Source organism: Ostrinia nubilalis, chromosome 5 (assembly GCF_963855985.1).
Source record: "Ostrinia nubilalis chromosome 5, ilOstNubi1.1, whole genome shotgun sequence".
Classification (NCBI taxonomy): domain Eukaryota; kingdom Metazoa; phylum Arthropoda; class Insecta; order Lepidoptera; family Crambidae; genus Ostrinia; species Ostrinia nubilalis.
In genome coordinates, this window is record NC_087092.1 from 8708660 (window position 1) to 8730340 (window position 21681).

The window sequence follows — 21681 nt, forward strand, 5'->3', positions numbered from 1 at the left end:
TTATAAACCTACGTAATTTGTGCAGAAAATTATTAGTAATTTATAATGTCATTTTATGTCACGAATTTCATTCTAAAAACAACTATAAATACTCAAGTAGGTATATCGTCTTCAAATAACAGGTGAACCTACATAAAAATGATGTGTAGTAGTTTATTGGTATTAATAAAATTTGCCATTTTATTTAAAGATCACTATTTTTTAGTAGTATTTTTTTTTTGCTAACGAGTTGTTTTTGGGGGTTTAATTTAAAATAAAAAATAAATGTTATTGCGAAAATAATTTCTTGAAATCTGTCAGATAAAATTTAATAATTACTTATTACATTAATATGTAATGAATAGCTATTGAATTATAACTTGAATAATAAACCCATAAAATAATATTAAAGAACTAGCTGACCCGGCGAACTTCGTACCACCTATGTTCATCAGAAATAATGTATGATTCTAATGGTGAATGCATTTTTCAAATCAGTCTAATAGTTTTGCAGCCTATTCAATACAATATAAACAAACAATGAAATCATTCCTCTTTATAATATTAGTAAGTAGGTAGGTATAGAAAGCTCGACTCGACTTACAATCTACATTTCTTATCATTAAACATAAAAATGCTTGTTGTGTTAATGCACATTCATTAATCGCAAAAATAATTAGTTATAATGTAAATGTGTAAGTGTATCTTCTCTACTATAAAAATGAATCGCAAAATGTGTTGGTAAGCGCATAACTCAACAACGCCTGGACCAATTTTAGCAATTCTTTTTTTTAAATGTTCATCGATGTCCAAGGATGGTTTTTACGGCGAGAAAAATTCGAATAATTTCCGGGAAATCCTTAAAAACAGCTCTTTTATCACGCGGGCGAAGCCGCGGTCGGAAAGCTAGTAAATAATAAATTGCAGTATAGGTCATAGGTAAACATGTTAACCTATTCGATATTATACATATTTTATGTAATAAATTGTGTATGAAAATATTCAATTTATCAAGGAAAAGCATCCACTTGCAAATATGTCCAGATTCAGCTTTAATTTTGACGACCTAAGTAATTTATATAAGGTTTTGAGAAGTTGTAACGGAAAACCGTCGTAACACGAAGCTTGCAAGACATTCTTGTAGTTATGTCTAGAGACACGATCATAAATTCCTTTAAGGAAGTTTCAATCTAAAAATACGTAATAAATAATATCCGGTTTAGTTACAACTTACATCGAAATATAAAAAATGTATCTGTGAGAGAGACAAAAATAGATACTATAATTATGAAATAGGAAGAATAACAGTAGACAGGAAACAATTTTATACAATCTAACGTCATTAAATAATCAACTATAGTTTTTAAAAAATTAAATATAACATGAAACACATCTATACCTAATTAAGTTTTTTAATGACACCAAACCAAGCTTAAAAGTTGATAAAAACATAAAAGTCCGATAATTTTGTACATACCTACATATTTTCAAATCCTAGTCCTTCTATGATTAAAAAAAATAATTCTGAAAAATATTTTATTATTATTTATGGTCTTTTTTTTCAGCTAACAAATTGGGTAGTAAGTATATCCGAAGACATGTTATAGGTTTCAGAATATGAAAAGAAGTAAAAATCATATTTTCAGTAAGCTCCTAGCCCTTAACTTGCGTGTAAAAGCTAACATAATTGACTAAATACTATAACCTTAGGTACCTATGCACGATATTATATCACTGTTTTGGTAAATGTAACATCTAGGACAAACAAAACATCGAGTTTGATGTTAATTAAAGAGCACACAGTGCGCCATTGTTCTATCTGAAGTATGGAGGTACCTGAATCTTGTATAATGTGACTATAATAGGTAGGTACTTACCACATTTCTTTTACGCGTTACATATTTTTCAATTTGCAATTGCAACACTTTCATAGAAAAATCTAAATATTTACAAAAACTAGTAAATATTTAGAATTTTCAATAGAATTTTGGCTATAGGTTCGAGTTGAAGCGTACTAAAGACGTCCTTTTTCGGCCTAGTCATTCACTCTTATTTAGCTTTGCGGGGCATTAAAACCGCACTTAGCCTCTGTGCGTTTTATGATTGGGCTTGGATTATACTGAATTAAAGTTATTTATTTAATATTTTAGACGATGGACAAGGACCTAAGTTGCGAAGTGGGGCCGGCATGCAGCCTGGTGCTGTCAGATGGCTCCGTGTTCCAGGGCCGCAGCTTTGGAGCTCAAGTTCCTGTTGAAGGAGAAGTTGGTTAGTACTTCTGTAATAGAAAATAATTGAATCAGAACCATAGTCACTGCTGCCATCATTGCTTTCACGAGCAATGTGTTCTGTTTTTGGGCATATTGCTGCGACACCTGCCCCGCCCCCTTGTCACATCACCCTTTAGTTTCTGTGATCTGTGATCAGGATCATAAAATATCATGACCTACGCTATCTGCTGTGACGTGTTGTGGTATTAGTATAGCACAGAACTTGGTGGTTATTTTCGTTTAAAAACCAATATATTATGAATTTTTTGAAAACCACACAACCGATAAGAGCACAATAACTTCGTAAAAAGGGACTGTGCGTATGGCTTTATTAAGTCTTCTGTGAAATGAGCAATCAATGAAATAAAAACTGGAAGGAAGTGCGAGCCTAACTCGCGCACTGGAGGGTCCAGTATCCCCTTTTTCCTTTCCAGTGTCTTCTAACTTCTTGTCATTAATAGGCAATTTAATGTGGGAAGTATTCAATAGATTTTAATTTACTGGTGAATTATCGATTTTATTGCGATTTGTTTTTATTATTTATCTGTTAAGTACTTGGTTTATTGTTTCAAAAATTAAATTCGAAACCGGATCAATCTTGAATGGATTATTTAAATATTATCATTATATTTTAGGCATACCAACATCGATAAAATACATAATTCTAACGGATTTACTAAAATAAAAATCCTTCTAAAGCGGATTTACTTTATCTTCAATTTGTATGTAACAGGATTAGAACAACAAACGCTGTTCCGTATTTTTTTACGACATTCTGTGTTAGCTTCTTAGCTCCCCTTTTACCTAACCGTCTGGAAAAAAAGAGGAGGTTCTCAATTGGACTGTATTTTTTAGAAATGTTTCATGAATTTTTAAAACTTGCGAAATCGATTGCTTCAGTTGGAATTCGAACCCGACCACGACAAACTGCTCTGTATATTTTTCATAAATGCTAGAAAACTTTTGCCATCTCCTAATGTACGTAAGTCAGCACATCAAGCTAAACATAGTAGTGGCGTCTTTATTCGATACTGGCTGGCGACTGTACTATTTTCTGTCTATGCACAGGCACAAAATTTTAAAATATTTTGTGGCACAGGCGTCAGGCTACAAGTGCTTCGACAGGCTAAAATGTATTTTTTTATTAACTTTTCTTCTTCTTCTTGTCGTGTCAAAAATCCGCTACAAGAGTGGCGTTGTCAGTAGCATTCATTTGGGCACAAAGGGCACAACATCATGTACTTCATCGACTGGGGAACACAACCACACTTGCACTCCAAGTTTAAGTCATTCAAGAAACCCCACCTGAACAGGGACAATCTACGGCCTACCTGCGTCCGAAGTCTTTTCCTAGTAACTATTTACTATATATTTACAGATATTTTTTAATGGCAACCAAACTTCTGTGGAAGGTTTATTTCTGCCAGTATCGAGTGAAAAATATCAATATAATGTTTCAGCTTGTTCGTTCGTTCGTTTCAGCCAAATGACGTCAACTGCTGGACAAAGGCCTCCCCCAAAGTTTTCCATAAGCTCAAGCTTCCCAAGGGTTTCAGCTATAATCTAATATTATTATTCGTGTTCTTCAGTATTCCAGACTGGTATGGTGGGTTATCCAGAGTCGCTGACAGACCCCTCCTACCATGCTCAGCTGTTAGTACTCACGTACCCTCTGGTCGGCAACTACGGTGTTCCCGACGAAGAGGACCACGATGAACATGGACTTCCCAGGTTAGTTGTTAATTTTGTTAAGTTTCTTCTAATACTCGTATTTCGTATCACAAGGTTTGTTATGAAAGTCCAAAACGGCTTGACCGATTTTCATGTTTTTTTTTTGTGTTTATTTGATAGGAGAATAAGTTTTAGATGTTTTAAATAAATAATAATAGGATACAAATATCCTACTAGCTTTTGCCTGCGGCTTCACCCGCGTGAAATTTCGTTTGTCACAGATCGTCATAAATTATAGTCTACTAGCTGACCCGGCGAACTTCGTACCGCCTTAGCGTAGAGATTTTCTTAATATTTTTTTCCGTAAGAACCGTCCTTGGACTTCCACAAACATTAAAAAAAAAGAATTATCGAAATCGGTTCAGCCGTTCACACGTGATGCCGTGACAACGCGAAACGGGTTTCATTTTTATATATATAGATAGATATGTTATTCTGGGTTATAAAACTTATAAACATGTGATATAATACTGTGAAGTTTCATCAAAATCCGTTCAGTAGTTTTTCCGTGAAAGAGTAACAAACATCCAGACATCCAAACCTTCGCATTTATAATATAATAAGTATAAGTAGGAAGTGCAAAAAGTTTGCTGCTTCAATACTAAATATTAATAAAATGTACAACTAGGTAGCAGCACGAGCAGTCTGCTTAGAGATTGTTTCTAATGCAGAATAAGGGATGTTGTTGTTTCTTTTTAACAAACTTTTTATTACATAATATACAACCTTAGTAGCATAGGTATCTTATTTCGTTTGTAGCTAACAAAGCTATGATAATTATTTTCTTACAGGTGGTTCGAATCGAGCCGCATTTGGGCAGCAGGATTGATAGTAGGCGAAGTTAGCACAAAAGCTTGCCACTGGCGCGCGCGCCGTTCGCTAGGATCCTGGCTAGCCTCTCGAGGAGTGCCCGGTCTCTGCGATGTCGACACTCGAGCCCTCACTCATCGTCTGCGATCGGGGGTCATGTTGGGGAGAATCGTTCAAGGCGTGCCCCCGTTAGGCCCTCTTCCGCCGCTATCCGATCCAAACACAAGAAATTTAGTCGCTGAAGTATCCATAAAGGTACAATATTTCGTTCTGCACTATCAGTGACTTAATTTACTTAAAAGCGACGTTGCTATAATTGAAACTGAATGTTTAAATTGTTTTCAGGAAGTTAAAACTTTTAACCCAAACGGGGATGTCACAATAATGGCTGTAGATTGTGGTTTAAAATACAATCAAATCCGCTGTTTAATAAAAAGAAACGTCAAAGTAGTCTTGGTACCATGGGATCATAAAATTAACCCAAACGATTATGACGGCTTATTTATTAGCAACGGTCCAGGTGACCCTGAAGTATGCAAGAAAGTTGTGGACAATGTTCAAGAAGCAGTTAACAATAAATCAAATGTGAAACCAATATTTGGTATTTGTCTTGGTCACCAAATATTGTCAACAGCAGTGGGATGCAAAACTTACAAAACGAGGTAAGAATATAGGTCCATAGCTGGGCATTAACTCGTTAATCCGTTAATCGTTAATTAACGAAGTTAACATTTCTATTAACGGATTAACTTTTAAGTTAACTTTAAACAATGTTAACGGACTCGTTACCTTCTGTTAAATTATCCTAAGTCCGTTAATCGTTAATCCAGTAGGTACCTACTATTTACCAAAAAGATACAGCAGGCACGCTGAAAAACGCTAGAAAAACGCGTTCTGACAAGTAAGTTCGGACTTCCAGAACTTCCAGACCCCAAAACAACAGTTTTTGTAACCTTGTTTGTATGTGTTTATTTATATTGGGACAACTCTTGCAACTGAATTTAAGACCAGTTTTCCGGAACCGATTGAACTGTTTGGTATACTTATGAACGTACGATGACAATGCAATGTTATGGTACCATTGAGCTGGTCTGATGATGGAGTCATGAGGTGGCCATAGGAACTCCTAAATGAAACGGCGGCACCGCATCGAATTTGGGTTCGTTGGATTTGTCTTTTCGAGCACTTTAGTACTAGATGATGTCCAGGGTCCTGATGATGGAGTCAGGAAGTGGCCATAGGAATTCTTAAACGAAACGGTGGAAACTTATCGAGTTTGGGTTTGCTGGATTTGTCGTTTCGAGCACTTTGGTGCTAAATTGTATTGTAATTGAACCAAGGCTCTGAGATTGAGATACTACTAAAAAGTGTTTTAAACTTTTTAAAAAACAAGCTTTTATTCTGAAATGCAGTTGTACTAAAACGAAAAAAATAATTTTACTTAATATGCCATATAAAATAATTTCGAATTTCGAAAGCTTGTAGCGCAAACATAAAAGAGGAATAAATTCCATGCGCGATACAAGCTTTCGAAATTATTTGAACATTGCATACAATTATTTTTTTCGTTTTATTATCATGTGTTAACGGATTAACGATTAACGTTAACTTACGTTAAATCTTGCGAAATGTAACGTTTTAACGTTTAACGAAGTTAATTTTTTTATTAACGGTTTAACGATTAACGAAGTTAACTATTTGATTAACGGTGCCCAGCTATGTATAGGTCCTAGTTATTGTGGTAACTTACGGTAGGTAGGTACTATAATTTGAAACTTTCGAGTTGCATAATTTAATTATTAACAGGTAATTTTCAGTTATTACTCGTACCTATCCGCGTATCGCGTTAAAGCCTGTTTAAATTAATTAAATATGGTACTGTATTTTATAAAACATTATATCAGAATAAACAACAGATATGATGTTTACATGTTATATTTTTACATATATCTATTTCTTTTTATTCCAGCTATGGTAATCGTGGTCACAATTTGCCATGCACTCACAACGGTACTGGAAGGTGTTTTATGACATCCCAAAACCATGGGTTTGCTGTAGATGCCGACACGATACCCGAAAATTGGAAAATCTTATTCACAAACGAGAACGATAAAACGAATGAGGGCATAATTCACAAAACAGATCCGTTCTTCAGTGTACAATTCCACCCTGAGCATACTGCAGGTCCAACTGACCTTGAATGGCTTTTCGATATTTTCATAGACGCTGTAAAATCTTACAAACGTAAAGAATCCTTCGTAATAGACAAAGAAATAACTAAAAGACTGAGTTACATTCCTACAATTCATGAAAGACCAAAAAAAGTGTTGATTCTTGGTTCAGGAGGCCTTTCCATCGGTCAAGCGGGTGAATTTGATTATTCGGGTTCTCAAGGAGTGAAAGCAATGCAAGAAGAGAAAATTCAAACAGTTCTGATAAATCCAAATATTGCAACTGTTCAAACATCAAAAGGCTTAGCTGACAAAGTCTATTTCCTACCCATTACTCCAGAGTATGTGGAACAAGTGATAAAAGCTGAAAGGCCTACGGGTGTTTTATTGACTTTTGGTGGGCAGACAGCTTTGAACTGTGGCGTAGAATTACAAAAGTCACGTGTTTTTGAAAAATATAATGTGACTGTACTTGGAACTCCAATTCAGTCGATAGTGGATACCGAAGATAGAAAAATATTTGCTGAAAAAATTCACTCCATCGGTGAAAAAGTGGCACCTAGTGCTGCAGTTACATCAGTAGATGAAGCGTTAGCAGCTGCACTTCAAATTGGTTATCCAGTTATGGCACGTTCAGCTTTTTCGTTGGGAGGTCTAGGCTCTGGTTTTGCCAACAATGAAGAGGAGTTGAGAGCTTTAGCTCACCAAGCTCTGTCTCATTCAGATCAACTGATAATAGATAAGTCGCTCAAAGGTTGGAAAGAAGTAGAATACGAAGTCGTTCGTGATGCTTTTGATAATTGCATCACAGTTTGTAACATGGAAAATGTTGATCCTCTCGGAATACATACCGGTGAATCTATTGTAGTGGCCCCCAGTCAAACATTGTCAAATAGAGAATACTACATGCTGCGTAACACAGCCATTAAAGTTATAAGACACTTTGGCATTGTTGGTGAGTGCAACATCCAATACGCTCTCAATCCCAATTCTGAAGAATTTTACATCATTGAAGTAAATGCTAGATTATCTCGAAGCTCAGCGTTAGCTAGTAAGGCAACTGGTTATCCTTTGGCGTATGTGGCTGCCAAATTGGCCCTTGGTATCCCATTGCCTGTAATCAAAAATTCTGTCACTGGAGTAACAACGGCCTGCTTTGAGCCCAGCTTAGATTATTGCGTGGTAAAAATACCAAGATGGGACTTAGCTAAATTCAACAAAGTAAGCACAAAAATTGGAAGTTCAATGAAAAGTGTTGGAGAAGTAATGGCCATTGGACGGAACTTTGAAGAAGCTTTCCAAAAAGCTCTAAGAATGGTCGATGAAAATGTAAATGGATTTGATCCGAATATTAAAACAGTAAATGAAAACGAGTTGAGAGAACCTACAGATAAAAGAATGTTCGTGTTAGCAGCTGCTTTAAAGGAAGGTTATGACGTCGAAAAGTTATACGAACTTACAAAAATTGACAAATGGTTTCTGCATAAATTCAAAAACATAATCGATTATTATGAAACTCTTATAGCTGTTGGCAGTACTTCGATAAACTCGGAAACTTTAAAGAATGCCAAGAAAATCGGGTTTTCGGATAAACAAATAGCAGCTGCTATAAAGAGTACGGAAGTAGCTGTGAGAAAACTCAGGGAAGATAATCATATCACGCCGTTCGTAAAGCAAATTGATACTGTGGCAGCAGAATGGCCAGCTTCAACCAATTATCTTTATTTAACTTATAATGGCAGCACACACGACCTAGAATTTCCGGGCGACTTTACTATGGTCTTAGGTTCTGGCGTATACAGGATTGGAAGTTCAGTTGAATTTGACTGGTGTGCCGTTGGTTGTTTGAGAGAACTGAGAAATCAAGGCAAGAAGACCATAATGGTCAATTATAACCCTGAGACTGTCAGTACCGATTATGATATGAGTGATAGGTTATATTTTGAGGAAATTTCATTCGAAGTAGTAATGGACATTTATAATATTGAAAAACCTAATGGCGTAATATTATCAATGGGAGGACAGTTACCGAACAACATTGCTATAGATTTACACAGACAGCAAGCTGTTATCCTAGGAACATCGCCTGATATGATTGATAATGCAGAAAATCGCTTCAAATTTTCGAGAATGTTAGATCGGAAGGGAATTTTGCAGCCCAGATGGAAAGAACTTACCAATCTCGAATCTGCCATCAGTTTCTGTGAAGAAGTAGGCTATCCATGTTTGGTTCGACCATCCTACGTCTTAAGCGGTGCGGCCATGAATGTTGCATACTCCAACCAAGACTTAGAAGCGTATCTCAAATCAGCAAGTGAAGTTAATAAAGAGCATCCAGTAGTTATATCCAAGTACATAATGGATGCTAAGGAAATCGATGTGGATGCCGTAGCAGCAGATGGTGTCATTTACTGTATGGCAGTTTCTGAACACGTGGAAAATGCAGGAGTGCATTCTGGAGACGCAACATTAGTTACTCCACCTCAAGATATAAATAATGAAACTCTGGAAAAAATCAAAGAGATTGCTCGTATAATAGCTGATATATTAGATGTCACTGGACCTTTTAATATGCAGCTTATAGCTAAGGATAATGACTTGAAAGTCATTGAATGTAACGTCAGAGTATCTAGATCTTTTCCATTTGTATCAAAAACTCTCGACCATGATTTTGTTGCTATGGCCACAAAAATAATACTGGGCATACCTGTAGAACCAGTAAATGTAATGACTGGTTGTGGCAAAGTTGGGGTTAAAGTTCCCCAATTTTCCTTCTCGAGATTAGCAGGCGCTGATGTAACACTAGGTGTGGAAATGGCATCAACAGGAGAAGTGGCATGTTTCGGAGAAAACCGTTACGAAGCTTACTTAAAATCTTTGATGAGTACTGGTTTTAGAATTCCAAAAAAAGCTATTTTACTGTCTGTGGGCACGTTTAAGGTAAACACCTATCTAGTTATAACTTTTTAAACAATACAACAATTATAAATAATTAATAACTAAACAATGTCTTTAAATGTTTTAGCATAAAATGGAATTACTACCGAGTGTCCGAGTACTTCAAAGAATGGGATATAAGCTGTATGCAAGTATGGGAACCGGTGATTTTTACACCGAACATGGTATTGAGGTATGTTTATTTATACATATAAATTGCAACTTATGTGATACACATTTGCATTGTAAAACAATTTGATATATTATAATATAAACTTTTTTCAGGTTGAAAGTGTACAATGGACCTTCGACCATATTGGTGATGTAGATGATGCTAGAGCAGACGGAGAACTGATGCATCTAGCTGATTTCATGGCTCGTCGTCAACTGGATCTGGTTATCAATTTGCCTATGCGTGGAGGTGCTCGGCGTGTGTCTTCATTCAGTACCCATGGGTATCGCACCCGGCGTCTTGCCGTTGATTATGCTGTGCCTCTAGTAACTGATGTAAAGTGCGCAAAGCTCCTAGTGCAGGTTTGTGATATCTTCTTTTTATTACATTAACATTCATAATTCATTACCTAAATCATAAGCATTTATTCATACGTCAACACATACCACATTGTCCCGTCACTAAAAGGTTTTGAAATTATCTTATAACCTTACTTGTTCTACAATATTGTATTTAACAATCGTAATAAAACCTTATCTTTACTGTTACAGGCAATGGCGCAATGTGGAGGTGCTCCACCAATGAAAACACATACTGACTGTATGACATCTAGAAACATAATAAAACTTCCTGGTTTTATTGATGTCCACGTTCATGCTCGCGAACCCGGCGCTACCTATAAAGAAGATTTTAACTCCTGCACTGCTGCTGCTCTTGCTGGTGGCATCACAATGATATGTGCAATGCCGAACACGAACCCACCTGTGATTGACCGGGCTGCTTACGAATACGCCTCAGCACTCGCGAGAGTTAGTGCTCGATGTGATTATGCTCTGTTTGTTGGAGCATCATCTACAAACTGTGATACAGCTGCAGAAATTGCACCACAAGCAGCAGCATTAAAAATGTATTTGAACGAAACATTCACTACTTTAAAATTAGATGATATGACAGTTTGGCAAAAACATTTACAAAACTGGCCGAAGAAAATGGTTGTGTGTGCACATGCTGAACGTGAAAAAACTGGAGCCATTATTCTGATGGCCTCATTACTTGATCGTCCAATACATATTTGCCATGTAGCCCGAAAGGAAGAAATTCAAATAATTAAAGCAGCCAAGGAAAGAGGTTTGAAAGTAACATGTGAAGTATGTCCCCATCATTTGTTCTTAAGTACAGATGACATAGAACGAATTGGAAAAGGTCGAGCTGAAGTACGACCCGTTTTATGCAGCCCTGATGATCAAGCGGAACTCTGGAAAAACATCGAAATCATCGATATTTTCGCAACCGACCACGCACCACATGCTGTCGAAGAAAAGGATGCCGTGAAAGCTCTTCCAGGTTTCCCTGGAGTGGAAACCATTTTACCGCTACTGCTGAATGCAGTACATGAGGGTCGCTTGACCATAGAAGATATTATAAATAAATTCCACCGTAACCCCCGAAAAATATTCAATTTGCCCGAACAACCAAACACATACGTTGAAGTAGATATGGACTATGAATGGACAATACCAAGTGCTATGGAATTTTCTAAATCAAAATGGACACCATTCGCAGGAATGCATGTATGTGGGGCTGTTCATCGTGTAACTTTGCGAGGCGAAATAGCTTACGTTGAAGGTCAAGTTTTAGTACCACCCGGTTTTGGCCAAAATGTTCGTGAGTGGCCTACGCCTAAAAAACAATCGTTCCCAGTATACGCAATAGAAAAAGTTGAGAAAGAAATAAGTCGACCAAATTCGGCGTTAGAGATATATGGTGAATTGACTCGTCTAAGTGATCTTGAAATTGAGCCTGAAAATCCAAGCAAATTAAATGTACATTTTAACGATGTCAACGGAAGAAGTATGTCACCATTGCCTGCACAAATTATAAGGCAAAGATGTGACAGTACTTCAAATTACAATCCCCCAACAGCATCCGTTTCCCATCGCCAAAAAAGCGATATCTTTGGCAAAAGTATAATAACAGTAGATTCTTTCAGCAAAGATACTCTGAACGACTTATTTAATCTGGCACAATTTATGAAGATAAGTGTAGGCAAAGGACGATTCTTAGATGATATTCTAAGAGGAAAAGTAATGGCTTCGATATTCTACGAAGTCAGTACACGCACAAGCTGTAGTTTTGCAGCTGCTATGCAGAGATTGGGTGGATCTGTTATACATACCGATGCTACGAGTTCATCGGCTAAGAAAGGTGAAACCTTAGAGGATAGTGTAGCTGTGATGGCAAGTTATTCAGATGTAGTGGTTTTGCGTCATCCTGAACCTGGCGCCGTTGCAGTAAGTTTACTTAATTGGCTGAATTGAGTTTTGGTTTTAGAAAAATATATTTTACCTAATGCAAATTTTAATTTTACAGCGGGCGTCGAGACATTGCAGAAAACCAATTATCAATGCCGGAGATGGTGTAGGGGAACACCCTACTCAAGCTTTATTAGATGTATTTACAATCAGAGAGGAAATTGGTACTGTGAATGGACTTACGATTACCATGGTAGGCGATCTGAAAAATGGACGAACCGTACACTCACTTGCTCGTATTCTCACCTTATACCAAGTTCAGCTACAGTATGTTAGTCCTCCAGGACTTGGAATGCCTAAACATATCATGGACTACGTCGCTAAAAAAGGCATACCGCAAAGGGTATACGAAAAACTGGAGGATGTTCTTGCTGACACACATGTGCTTTATATGACTAGGGTCCAAAGGGAACGATTTGACAGTCAAGAGGAATATGAAAAGGTATATATAGTATAAAATTATGTTATTTTTGTTAAACAAAAATTTATTGTATAGAATAAATGACCCTTTCCAAGAGTTGACGCAAATCAGGATGTCAAAAAAATAAAGAACTGTAATTTACGTGTACAATTTATTTTCAGACCCGAGGTCTGTTAGTGGTGACCCCGCAGCTGATGACGCGCGCGCGCCGGCGCATGGTCGTGATGCACCCTCTGCCGCGCGTGGACGAGATCTCTCCCGAGTTCGACTCGGACCCTCGCGCCGCCTACTTCAGGCAAGCGGAGTACGGCATGTATGTGCGCATGGCTCTCCTCTCCATGGTCGCAGGAGTTAACCCTCTCGTGTGATTATGCGTTATTTGTATAAAATATTTAAGTTACGTATTGGATAAATGTATATTGTATTTAATTTTGTATCAAAAGTTTATATTCCTTGTTACAACTTGAATGGAGACAAATAAGACAGTACACTACTTATGTATCGTCATTACCGTTAAAATGACTTTAATATAGTTTTTTTTTCTAATTTTAAATGATATATTATTTTCACCTTTTGGTTAAAAACTACATAAGTAACTTACACCAAACTACCTAGAATGCAATCTATTAAAATATGCTATAGAAGGATAATATTAATATAGTTTTCTTCGTCCAACAGTATTCGTTTATTTTATTTTTTATCTCATTGCAATTCCAAAACATCGCGGTTTAGAAGATGCAATAGTGCTTTATTTTATTTTTATTTTATTTTCATTTATTCAGAAAACCACAGCTCTTTATAATATTACAGAGAGATATTCTAGTCTCATTTCTGAGACAAATGTAAACCAGTTTACTGCCATTTCTAGATCCTCCGTAACCTTTGACAGCCAGATTTTCCATGGTCTTTGGGGAAAATACAAAATAAAGATTTTCAAAATAATATTTTGATTTATTTTAGGATTTAGGTATGCCACAATAATAATTGGTATGCGTATGTTTTGCATGCTAAGTAATACATACTAGAAAATTCATATTCAATTCAATTATGCAAAATTACTGTACATAATATACTATTACTACATTCTTTTTATTTTCATAGAAATTACATCAAGTTTGGAAATTGAAAATTGTATTTGTTTTGATCTGACATAACATTAAACTCATTAAAATAACTAATTAGTTTAGAAATTATACAAAATTAAATCTGGCCTAAACTTATTTAGGCGATTAACGATTCTTAAATCGTCGTAAATTAATCGTAAAATTAAAAGACGTGTTTCATTTGTAAGGTCTTCATGACCACAAAAACAAGAAGTTTTGTTAAAGAACCCAACAGATCATTTGAATAAAATATATTTTATATAATAAACTAACTTTTAAGAGATTCTTAAGTACTAAGCTTATTCTTATTTATGTATAATAATATCTAACTACAAACATAGATAACCTGCATTTCTTGCATACTAAAGTCTAGTAGATAGTAGCCTACTAATCTATCTATACAGTGTGTCCGGGCATGTAGTGATCAAACTTTAAGGGCGTAATCTATGGACAATTTTATCGATGAAAATACTTCAAATTTAGGGCTTAACCCATTTCTCGCAAAATTACAAGGATTTAAGTTTTGAATTTTAAGTTTTCACCTCTTCCTTCAAAAACAAGTGATGGCATGGGTAGCTTAACACTAATAAGCAAAATTTTATATATCATGCGATAATCAATTACATTATCTATTAGCAGAAGTAGAAAACAGATACAAGTTTCATACATTTTAAGGGAGTAAGAATGGATTTAATTAGAAAAAACATGACTTTTTTCACTTCTTTTTCAGTTATTTTCCAATACAAGAAAAACCAGGTCGTTAAGGTATGTTTTATTTGCATTGTATTATTAGTATTTGAGCTATTGTACAAAACGAATGCAAATTTATTAGTCTACGTCTATTAGTTTCGACGTAATTGTTGAACAAAGATACCCCTTCCCAGCGGTTTCCATAGCGCACGCGACATGCGAAAATGCTCTGCCTGAAAATAATCACACAACCTATTCCGATTACTATGGAAACCGCTGGTAAGGGGTATCTCTGTTCAACAATTACGTCGTAACTAATAGACGTAGACTAATCAATTTACATTCGTTTTGTAGAATAGCTCAAATACTAATAATACAATGCAAATAAAACATACCTTAACGACCTGGTTTTTCTTGTGTTGGAAAATAACTGAAAAAGAAGTGAAAAAAGTCATGTATTTTTCTAATTAAAACCAATCTTACTCCCATAAAATGTATGAAACTTGTGTCTGTTTTCTACTTCTACTAATAGATAATTTTATTGGCTATCGCATGATATAAAATATTTGCTTATTAATGTTAAGCTACCCACGCTTTCACTTGTTTTTGAAGGAAGAGGTGAAAACTAAAAATTTTAAACTTAAATCCTTGTAATTTTGCGATAAATGGGTCAAGCCCCAAGTTTGAAGTATTTTCATCGATAAAATTGTCCATAGATTATGCCCTTAAAGTTTGATCACTACAAGCCCGGACACATTGTATAAATAAAAATGAATTGATGTTCGTTAGTCTGATTAAAACTCGAGAACGGCTGGGCCGATTGAGCTGATTTTGGTGTTAAAATGTTTGTCGTAGTTCAGGGTAGGTCTAAACGGTGAGCAAATAAGGAAAGATTTGCTTATTTATTGCCTTTAAGGCGGAACAGAGTTCGCCGGGTCAGCTAGTAGTTAATAAAAACTTATAACTTCGATTCTTCTCCAATATCGTCAATGTTTAACCTAATAGAATCCTGGTTTGATGAGCTTTCAGCATGTATTTCGACAAAGGTGAATGCTGAAAAACCAGAAGAGTCTGAGGGAGAGTCTTGATTAGTAATATTTTCATATCTGGGGCGTAGTTTTCTAATCGGCCTTTGGGCAAATCGTTCAACTGAACTCTCCCGTCGTGGAGGAAGCTTGAAACCAACTTGGTTAGCCAATTTTCTTTGACAGTCAACCAGCTTGTCCCTAATCACATCCAAATATTCGTTAGCAGTGTATTCCCCGGCGGGTTCTTCCTTCAACAGCACGCAAAGCCTTTGCGCTTGTTCCAAATAGATCACCGCTTGTCGTATAGCTTCAAACTTCTCACTAGAACGCGCCATAGCAATGAAGTGAGGGATGAAAAATTCTAGAACCAAACGTCGGCGCTCTACTTCCATCCGGTTCGGCAGTATTATCTAGAAATAAATAAAAAACATTAGTAACACGATTTTGAAAAAAAATGTGCAGTTAATGTTTTTATCAATCCTTTACATGTCAAAATCAAATCAAATACCAGATGAAAAGAATATCTAAATCTTCCTGCAATAAATTAACAAGCTAAAATTGTTTTGTAGTTTACAAGAATGGATTTTTTTAACATTTATAAAGACCAACTGATAAAAATTTAAGTATTTTCTTACATTGGTATTAATTTCATGTTCTTGCTTTATCGACGCCCTCTGTTTTCTAATATAAAACTGTGCTTTTCTTCGCTCTTGTAATTGCTTTTGTTTTTCTTTTTTCCATTGATAATACTTGTCATGTTTTTTTGCTTTATCCCAGAAGTTTGTATCTGGCTCCTCATCAGTATCAGAGCTGTCAGCATAATTTGTATTGGGCATTGGTAGGTTAGGGTTTAATATTCTTAGAGGATTTTTGCTAGTCAATATTTCGTATAACCTTTGAGTATTGAATTGGGGATAAAACTCTTTTTTTGTATACTTAAGTTTGGTCAAAGCGCTCAGCAGATGCATTACCGGAGCTTCCAATATATCAGCTAGCCGTCGTTGCATCTTTAGAAGAACTGGTTTTGGAATACTTTTGAAGTCGTTACAGTTCTCCATGAAGTAATTTGGAAATCGGCCTTGGCCAAAGTGGACGTAAAAGCGTCTCAAAAATATTCTCAAAGTCTCACCCAGACGATGTTCTGGCCATTTTGCGTAGTTATCTTCACATTGCCAAAAAAGATGGTTTTTGATGTGGCTTACGTCTATTCCCATTTTGGAGTTATCATGTTCCATCATAAAACTTTTATGCAAAGTGAGGGCAAACAAGTAGCAGCGCATGTGTGCATGAGCTAAACAACTCTCCAAGTAGCGTTCTGCTGCTGGGAATATTATTTTCCACTGCAATTTCTGATCTGTGTTCAATCCCCTTTTTGGTCGAAACCCAACAGGTACTAGTAAACAACCAAATCCCATCGCTTTACTAACCATATACTTGGTCGGCCATTGATAACTAAAGTTTGTTCTTGGGTTTTGAATAATCTTCCTTTCCCGAATTATCCATTGATTAGCTGCATTTGGCCAAGACGCTATAAGGGCAGGAAATACTTCGTTTCCTATCTTATTTCCATTCCTAAGTGTATCACAGTAAATACTAGCCCCTTGAGTGAGAGCGCTGTTTATAGCATCTTGAGATAGACCTAAAACTGAACCCAAGTCAAGTATGAAATTGTCAACAAAATTTCTCATAAAACCCACAGAACAAAGATAATACTGCGTATCATATAGATTTCTTGATAGAGACAATTTTGAAGTGTTATCGTCGGAGTCATCGTCTTCATCATCAGTCCAATCGATTGCTCGAACAGCTACAGAAGTCCAGGTTTCGTCAGGCAATACCCCTGATGAATGTGAGCTGTTGCCCAGTGAGCTAAGTTCCACTCTCTTTGGAGTAGTCGATTCTTTTATTGTTGAGTAACCATAATCAGACTCATTTTCACTCAAATCATTGGTTTTCAAGCTACTAGAATTAGATCTATATCCAGAAGTTTCGGTATCCTCTGTTATAATACTTTCAGCAGAGATTGGCCGAGCATCAAAGATTGAATTTTTTGCTTTCATGTCTCTAGTAGGTCCACTAAGCCTTCTTGAATTTTTCAAAATAGATTTCCTGGGCCTAGATTCAAGGTCTTCGCTTGCTATTTGATCTGGTTTGAAGACAACTGAGTCTCGTCTTTCATCCTCTTCAAGTAAAATATTGGTTTTCCGGATATTACTTATGTTTAAAATGTTATTTTTCTCCACTTGCACGCTGACCTGTTTAGATGGCCCACTGCGCCTTCGCCCAGTATCTTCAAGTACATTAAAATTCAGTTTCACATTAGGTGCTACTGATTCCTGACCGGTGTCAAGCCTATTTTTAATACTTTGCAGTAAAGCTTCTCCTGTTGAAGTAGATGGAGAATCATCAGAATCATTGGATTCCTTTTCAGATTCTGTATACACACTGTCGTCCGAATCAATGTTATTGGCTGGTACAGATTCATTCTCTTTCAATAAGGTACTTTCTAAAACTTCCAATTTCTTTAGTTTCACGAACCCTGAAAAAATGGTAAATGATATTTAATTATCTAAAACCAGTATAATCTTAATTTCGCTGCAGTTTTTTTCCGGGAAAATATTATTTACCTGGTTCTTTGCAATCTTCTATGCGTAACTTATAAAAGGGGGCGTCGAGTACAGCGCTATAGTCCGATGTATCCCCCGGTTCACTGGCCTCCACGTTATCATAGATAACAAAAAGTCTTGGCGAAGTCAAGGGCTCCATTTGCCCACGAACTTTTTGGTAAACGACATGTTCATTTACATTTTCTTGAAGTCGGTCAGCGAAGAAAACATGCTTGTTGTGACGAACCATAGCGTCGTTTATCATATGCTCCCGTTCGCTTATTGGATTGTTTTTGATATTTTGCACCTCCCTAAAACAAAAGGATACGTCATCTTTAAGTAATATGTGTGCTGAATCCCTTCTGTTTACCTATGTTCCTAATAATTATGTTTATTGTTTACCGTTATCACCATCACGAACGACTGTAAAGTTTAATACCTTCTTATGATAAAATTAATAATGATATCAATAATCTCTGATTTTTAAATCAAATAAACCGAAATTTTTAAATAGATATATAAAAATCATAAAACTTTATTAATACTTTAAGACTTTCCTAATATTAAATATATACGTAATTAACGATATGATTAAGTCTTGTTACCTACGTCATTTTACTATTTTTGCTAAGACTATCAAAAGTTAGTGCTATCAAGAAACTACACGTTGAGGTGAAGTTAACTACGTGGTAATTAAGACATTATTATAGTTACTATTTATTTTCAACTCTCCGCTACAAAGTTTTACAAGTCATACTCTCTGAATGTTATTGTGTGTGAAATCTTCATCGTAAGCCTTAAAAACATGGTGGCGCAATGGTGCAGTTCACATTTCTAAAATAAATAGGTATAATGAAGCCAGGCGAGTCATTAGTTATCAACAATACAATTTAATACCTAACACATACCTACTTGAACCTTATCTGTCGGAATCTTTTAAACTCACCTAAGTATATAGAATCACGGTTTATCACAAGACGGAATAAAGATTAGAACTAGACTTAGCTTTATTAATTATTTATGAAATACAATAATTGACTCTTATACGCTCAAATAGCTTACTCATATCCGCTGCAAGATAAGACATTGTTATAGATGACATATGTAGGTACATATTAGTACTAGTAAGTAGGTACTTACCTACGTATAATCTTCAATCATCTTTTCTTTACCTGATATTTGTGCAAAAGTTCTCACAAAGAGTTGTCTTACGTAGAGAACGCTACTATAGGGACTCTGCATGTAACTAGATTATGGTACCTACCTATGTTGTATGATAGAGTTCCAATAACAATAAGGGCGCGTTTGTAACATTAAAAAATTATATCATCTAGGTAATTTTTAGAACTACTTAGATACAAGACTCTACTCGTATATTCAAATTGCACTACGGGACTGCTTTATCTACAATTTTGTTATCGAAAGATATGGGACTTCCCTCTCTAACTTGATATGGAATAATTTACAGAACTTAATTATTTCTTCGGGGTACTTTACCCACTCAAAAAGATAAGCACAAGGCTAATACTAAGGTCAATTTTCAATTCGAGATTTAACAATAAAGTTGGATGTAGAATCTCACTTAGCTATTTTTTTTATTTAACATGAGTTTTACTAACTATAGAGACCACCCAAACTCACACGGATATAAAATTACAAAATGCTATTAAAATTGGCAGTTTTTTGAAAATGATATAACTGTTCTTGACACCTACTAATAATTTTGTCGATATTTAACATACTCCTTCAGTACTTTAATTAGTGTACTTATATAGGTATCTACTTAGTTCTAGAATGAAATAATCGAATCAAAAGATATCATTTACCTATTTCGGACTGAGTCCATAATATTCGAATAATTATTTGAATAATGCGATAGGATTTTCTTTGAAATGAAAAGCTTTCGGTAAATATTAAGAAAGTTTACTTTTTTTTTTTCGGGGATAGCAGGTAAATACCTAGGCGCTCTAAGTTTTTTTGTAACTGATCGATATTTACACGGATTAAGTCGCAGGGTAGGTTGAATCAATAAGTAGTATTTATTGCAACACCGACTTTTTCCGATTATTTCCATCTTCTTAGCTGCTCATACAATTAATTGGTGTTCTGCATTGCTACCTAATTTATCCATAATATCTAGAAATTGTGACCTATATTCTTGATCTTGAATTAAACGAAGGCTTAATGATAATAGCTTCACTATCTCTTCGAACTGCGCAATTAATATTGCATCAAATAATATTAAAAGAAATTATGACTTGTAAAACACGACACGAACAAAATTCGTGACTTTCATAAAAACTATTTAGTACACGATAGAAATTTGACCAACAATACCTTTCATAATTTTCAAAGAACTGCACCGAGAGCAGAATGTTGTTGAGTAGGAAAGCATCAGCGTCGTTTCGCAGCTGGAAGCGCATGAGCTCCAGAGCCTCTTCGTCGAAGGAGCGCACCTGCGCCGGCGGCGGCGCCGGCACCGCCGCGCTCTGCGGCACCGGGCTCACCATCGCCGCCAACGGCACCGGCGGCTCCTTCACCGCGACCCTCTTATTCAACGGGTTCGCATTCTTCTTACGCTTCTCATCCCGTTTCTGCTCCCTCCATCGCTCCCTCTCGAAAAACTTGTCCGGTTCCTTCGCACTCTTCTTCGATTTAGAATTACCCATCACACCAAATCAAAAATATCACAATTTTATAAAATCAATATCTTGTATAACGCCCGCCTTTATTACACACACATTTTGTTCTTCCTCAAAAATAATTAAGTCACTTATCAATTAAAATCAGCGCAACCTAGATGTCCATTTATAATCGTCCACTGAGCGGCACTGAAAAATATTCGATATTACAATTAAAGTGATTGCTTTATCAGTAAACCTACTTGCATTATTCTTATCGCAGAAAATTGATTAGCGGCATTGTTATTCCAAGTAGGCTTTATTAAAAGAAGTTGAAGAGGCCGTGGAAACGTCAGCTAACTTAGCAAGTGCCGCTCATACTCCCTTCCAAACACTTCTATGAAGAACCGATAATTGCATTCGTACAAGCACCCATCGCACTGCATTCTTTTATTGAAACATGTCTGTTACATAAAATCAAGATGTTTACTGGATCGTGTACTCAATGTGTGGTCTAGATATTAGGCACAATTAATGTCAAATTCCCACTTTATTAATTGTCGGCACTTTATCAAGACAATCCTCCATCGAAGTGCAACGAGCACTTGCCCAATAGGTACAATCAATGCGAAGTTTAGGCTTCACACTTATTTTCTTTATTTTTGTACAAGAAAATATTTATAGAATACTTGATAGGTTAGTGATAAACTTCAAACTTCTAAATTAAATGTCGGAAAACTGAACTGAACTATAACTTAAGTTACCGGACAGTGTTCTGAGTTTCTAATTGTAAAAAAAATAGGTATTCATAGCAGGATATGATAACAAGA

General features: G+C 35.9%; 2 protein-coding genes across 3 annotated transcripts in view; one reads left to right on the plus strand and one right to left on the minus strand.

Moving 5' to 3' along the window:
- LOC135071822 (multifunctional protein r) overlaps positions 1-13483 on the plus strand; it is a 34194-nt gene extending 20711 nt beyond the window's left edge. Inside the window, exons 14-23 of one of the 2 annotated variants that reach the window (XM_063965648.1) lie at positions 2142-2247; positions 3839-3980; positions 4772-5045; positions 5136-5452; positions 6760-9901; positions 9987-10091; positions 10184-10432; positions 10622-12361; positions 12441-12824; positions 12965-13483. In XM_063965648.1, coding sequence (XP_063821718.1) covers positions 2142-2247; positions 3839-3980; positions 4772-5045; positions 5136-5452; positions 6760-9901; positions 9987-10091; positions 10184-10432; positions 10622-12361; positions 12441-12824; positions 12965-13171 — 6666 coding nt within the window. In that variant the 3' untranslated portion in view covers positions 13172-13483. Of the gene's footprint in view, positions 1-2129; positions 2248-3838; positions 3981-4771; positions 5046-5135; positions 5453-6759; positions 9902-9986; positions 10092-10183; positions 10433-10621; positions 12362-12440; positions 12825-12964 lie in introns of both variants that reach the window. The other variant, XM_063965647.1, reaches the window with a different exon arrangement.
- Positions 13484-13733: 250 nt separating this feature from the next.
- On the minus strand, positions 13734-21524 carry LOC135071823 (uncharacterized). Its single transcript, XM_063965649.1, has 4 exons — positions 20568-21524; positions 18252-18541; positions 16260-18163; positions 13734-16034 (listed from the first exon to the last, which is right to left on the minus strand). Exons 1-4 carry the CDS (start codon positions 20897-20899, stop codon positions 15555-15557), a joined length of 3006 nt encoding a protein of 1001 aa, XP_063821719.1. The 5' UTR covers positions 20900-21524; the 3' UTR covers positions 13734-15554.
- Between the last annotated feature and the right edge of the window lie 157 nt (positions 21525-21681).

Bases quoted from the DNA above. Each gene is read 5' to 3' on its own strand.
- LOC135071823 (XM_063965649.1), bottom strand. From the start codon at position 20,899: ATGGGTAATTCTAAATCGAAGAAGAGTGCGAAGGAACCGGACAAGTTT. The intron at 18,164-18,251 runs GTAAATAATATT...CCATTTTTTCAG, and splicing joins AGAAGATTGCAAAGAACCAG to GGTTCGTGAAACTAAAGAAA. The intron at 16,035-16,259 runs GTAAGAAAATAC...ATTTATTTCTAG, and splicing joins AACATGAAATTAATACCAAT to ATAATACTGCCGAACCGGAT.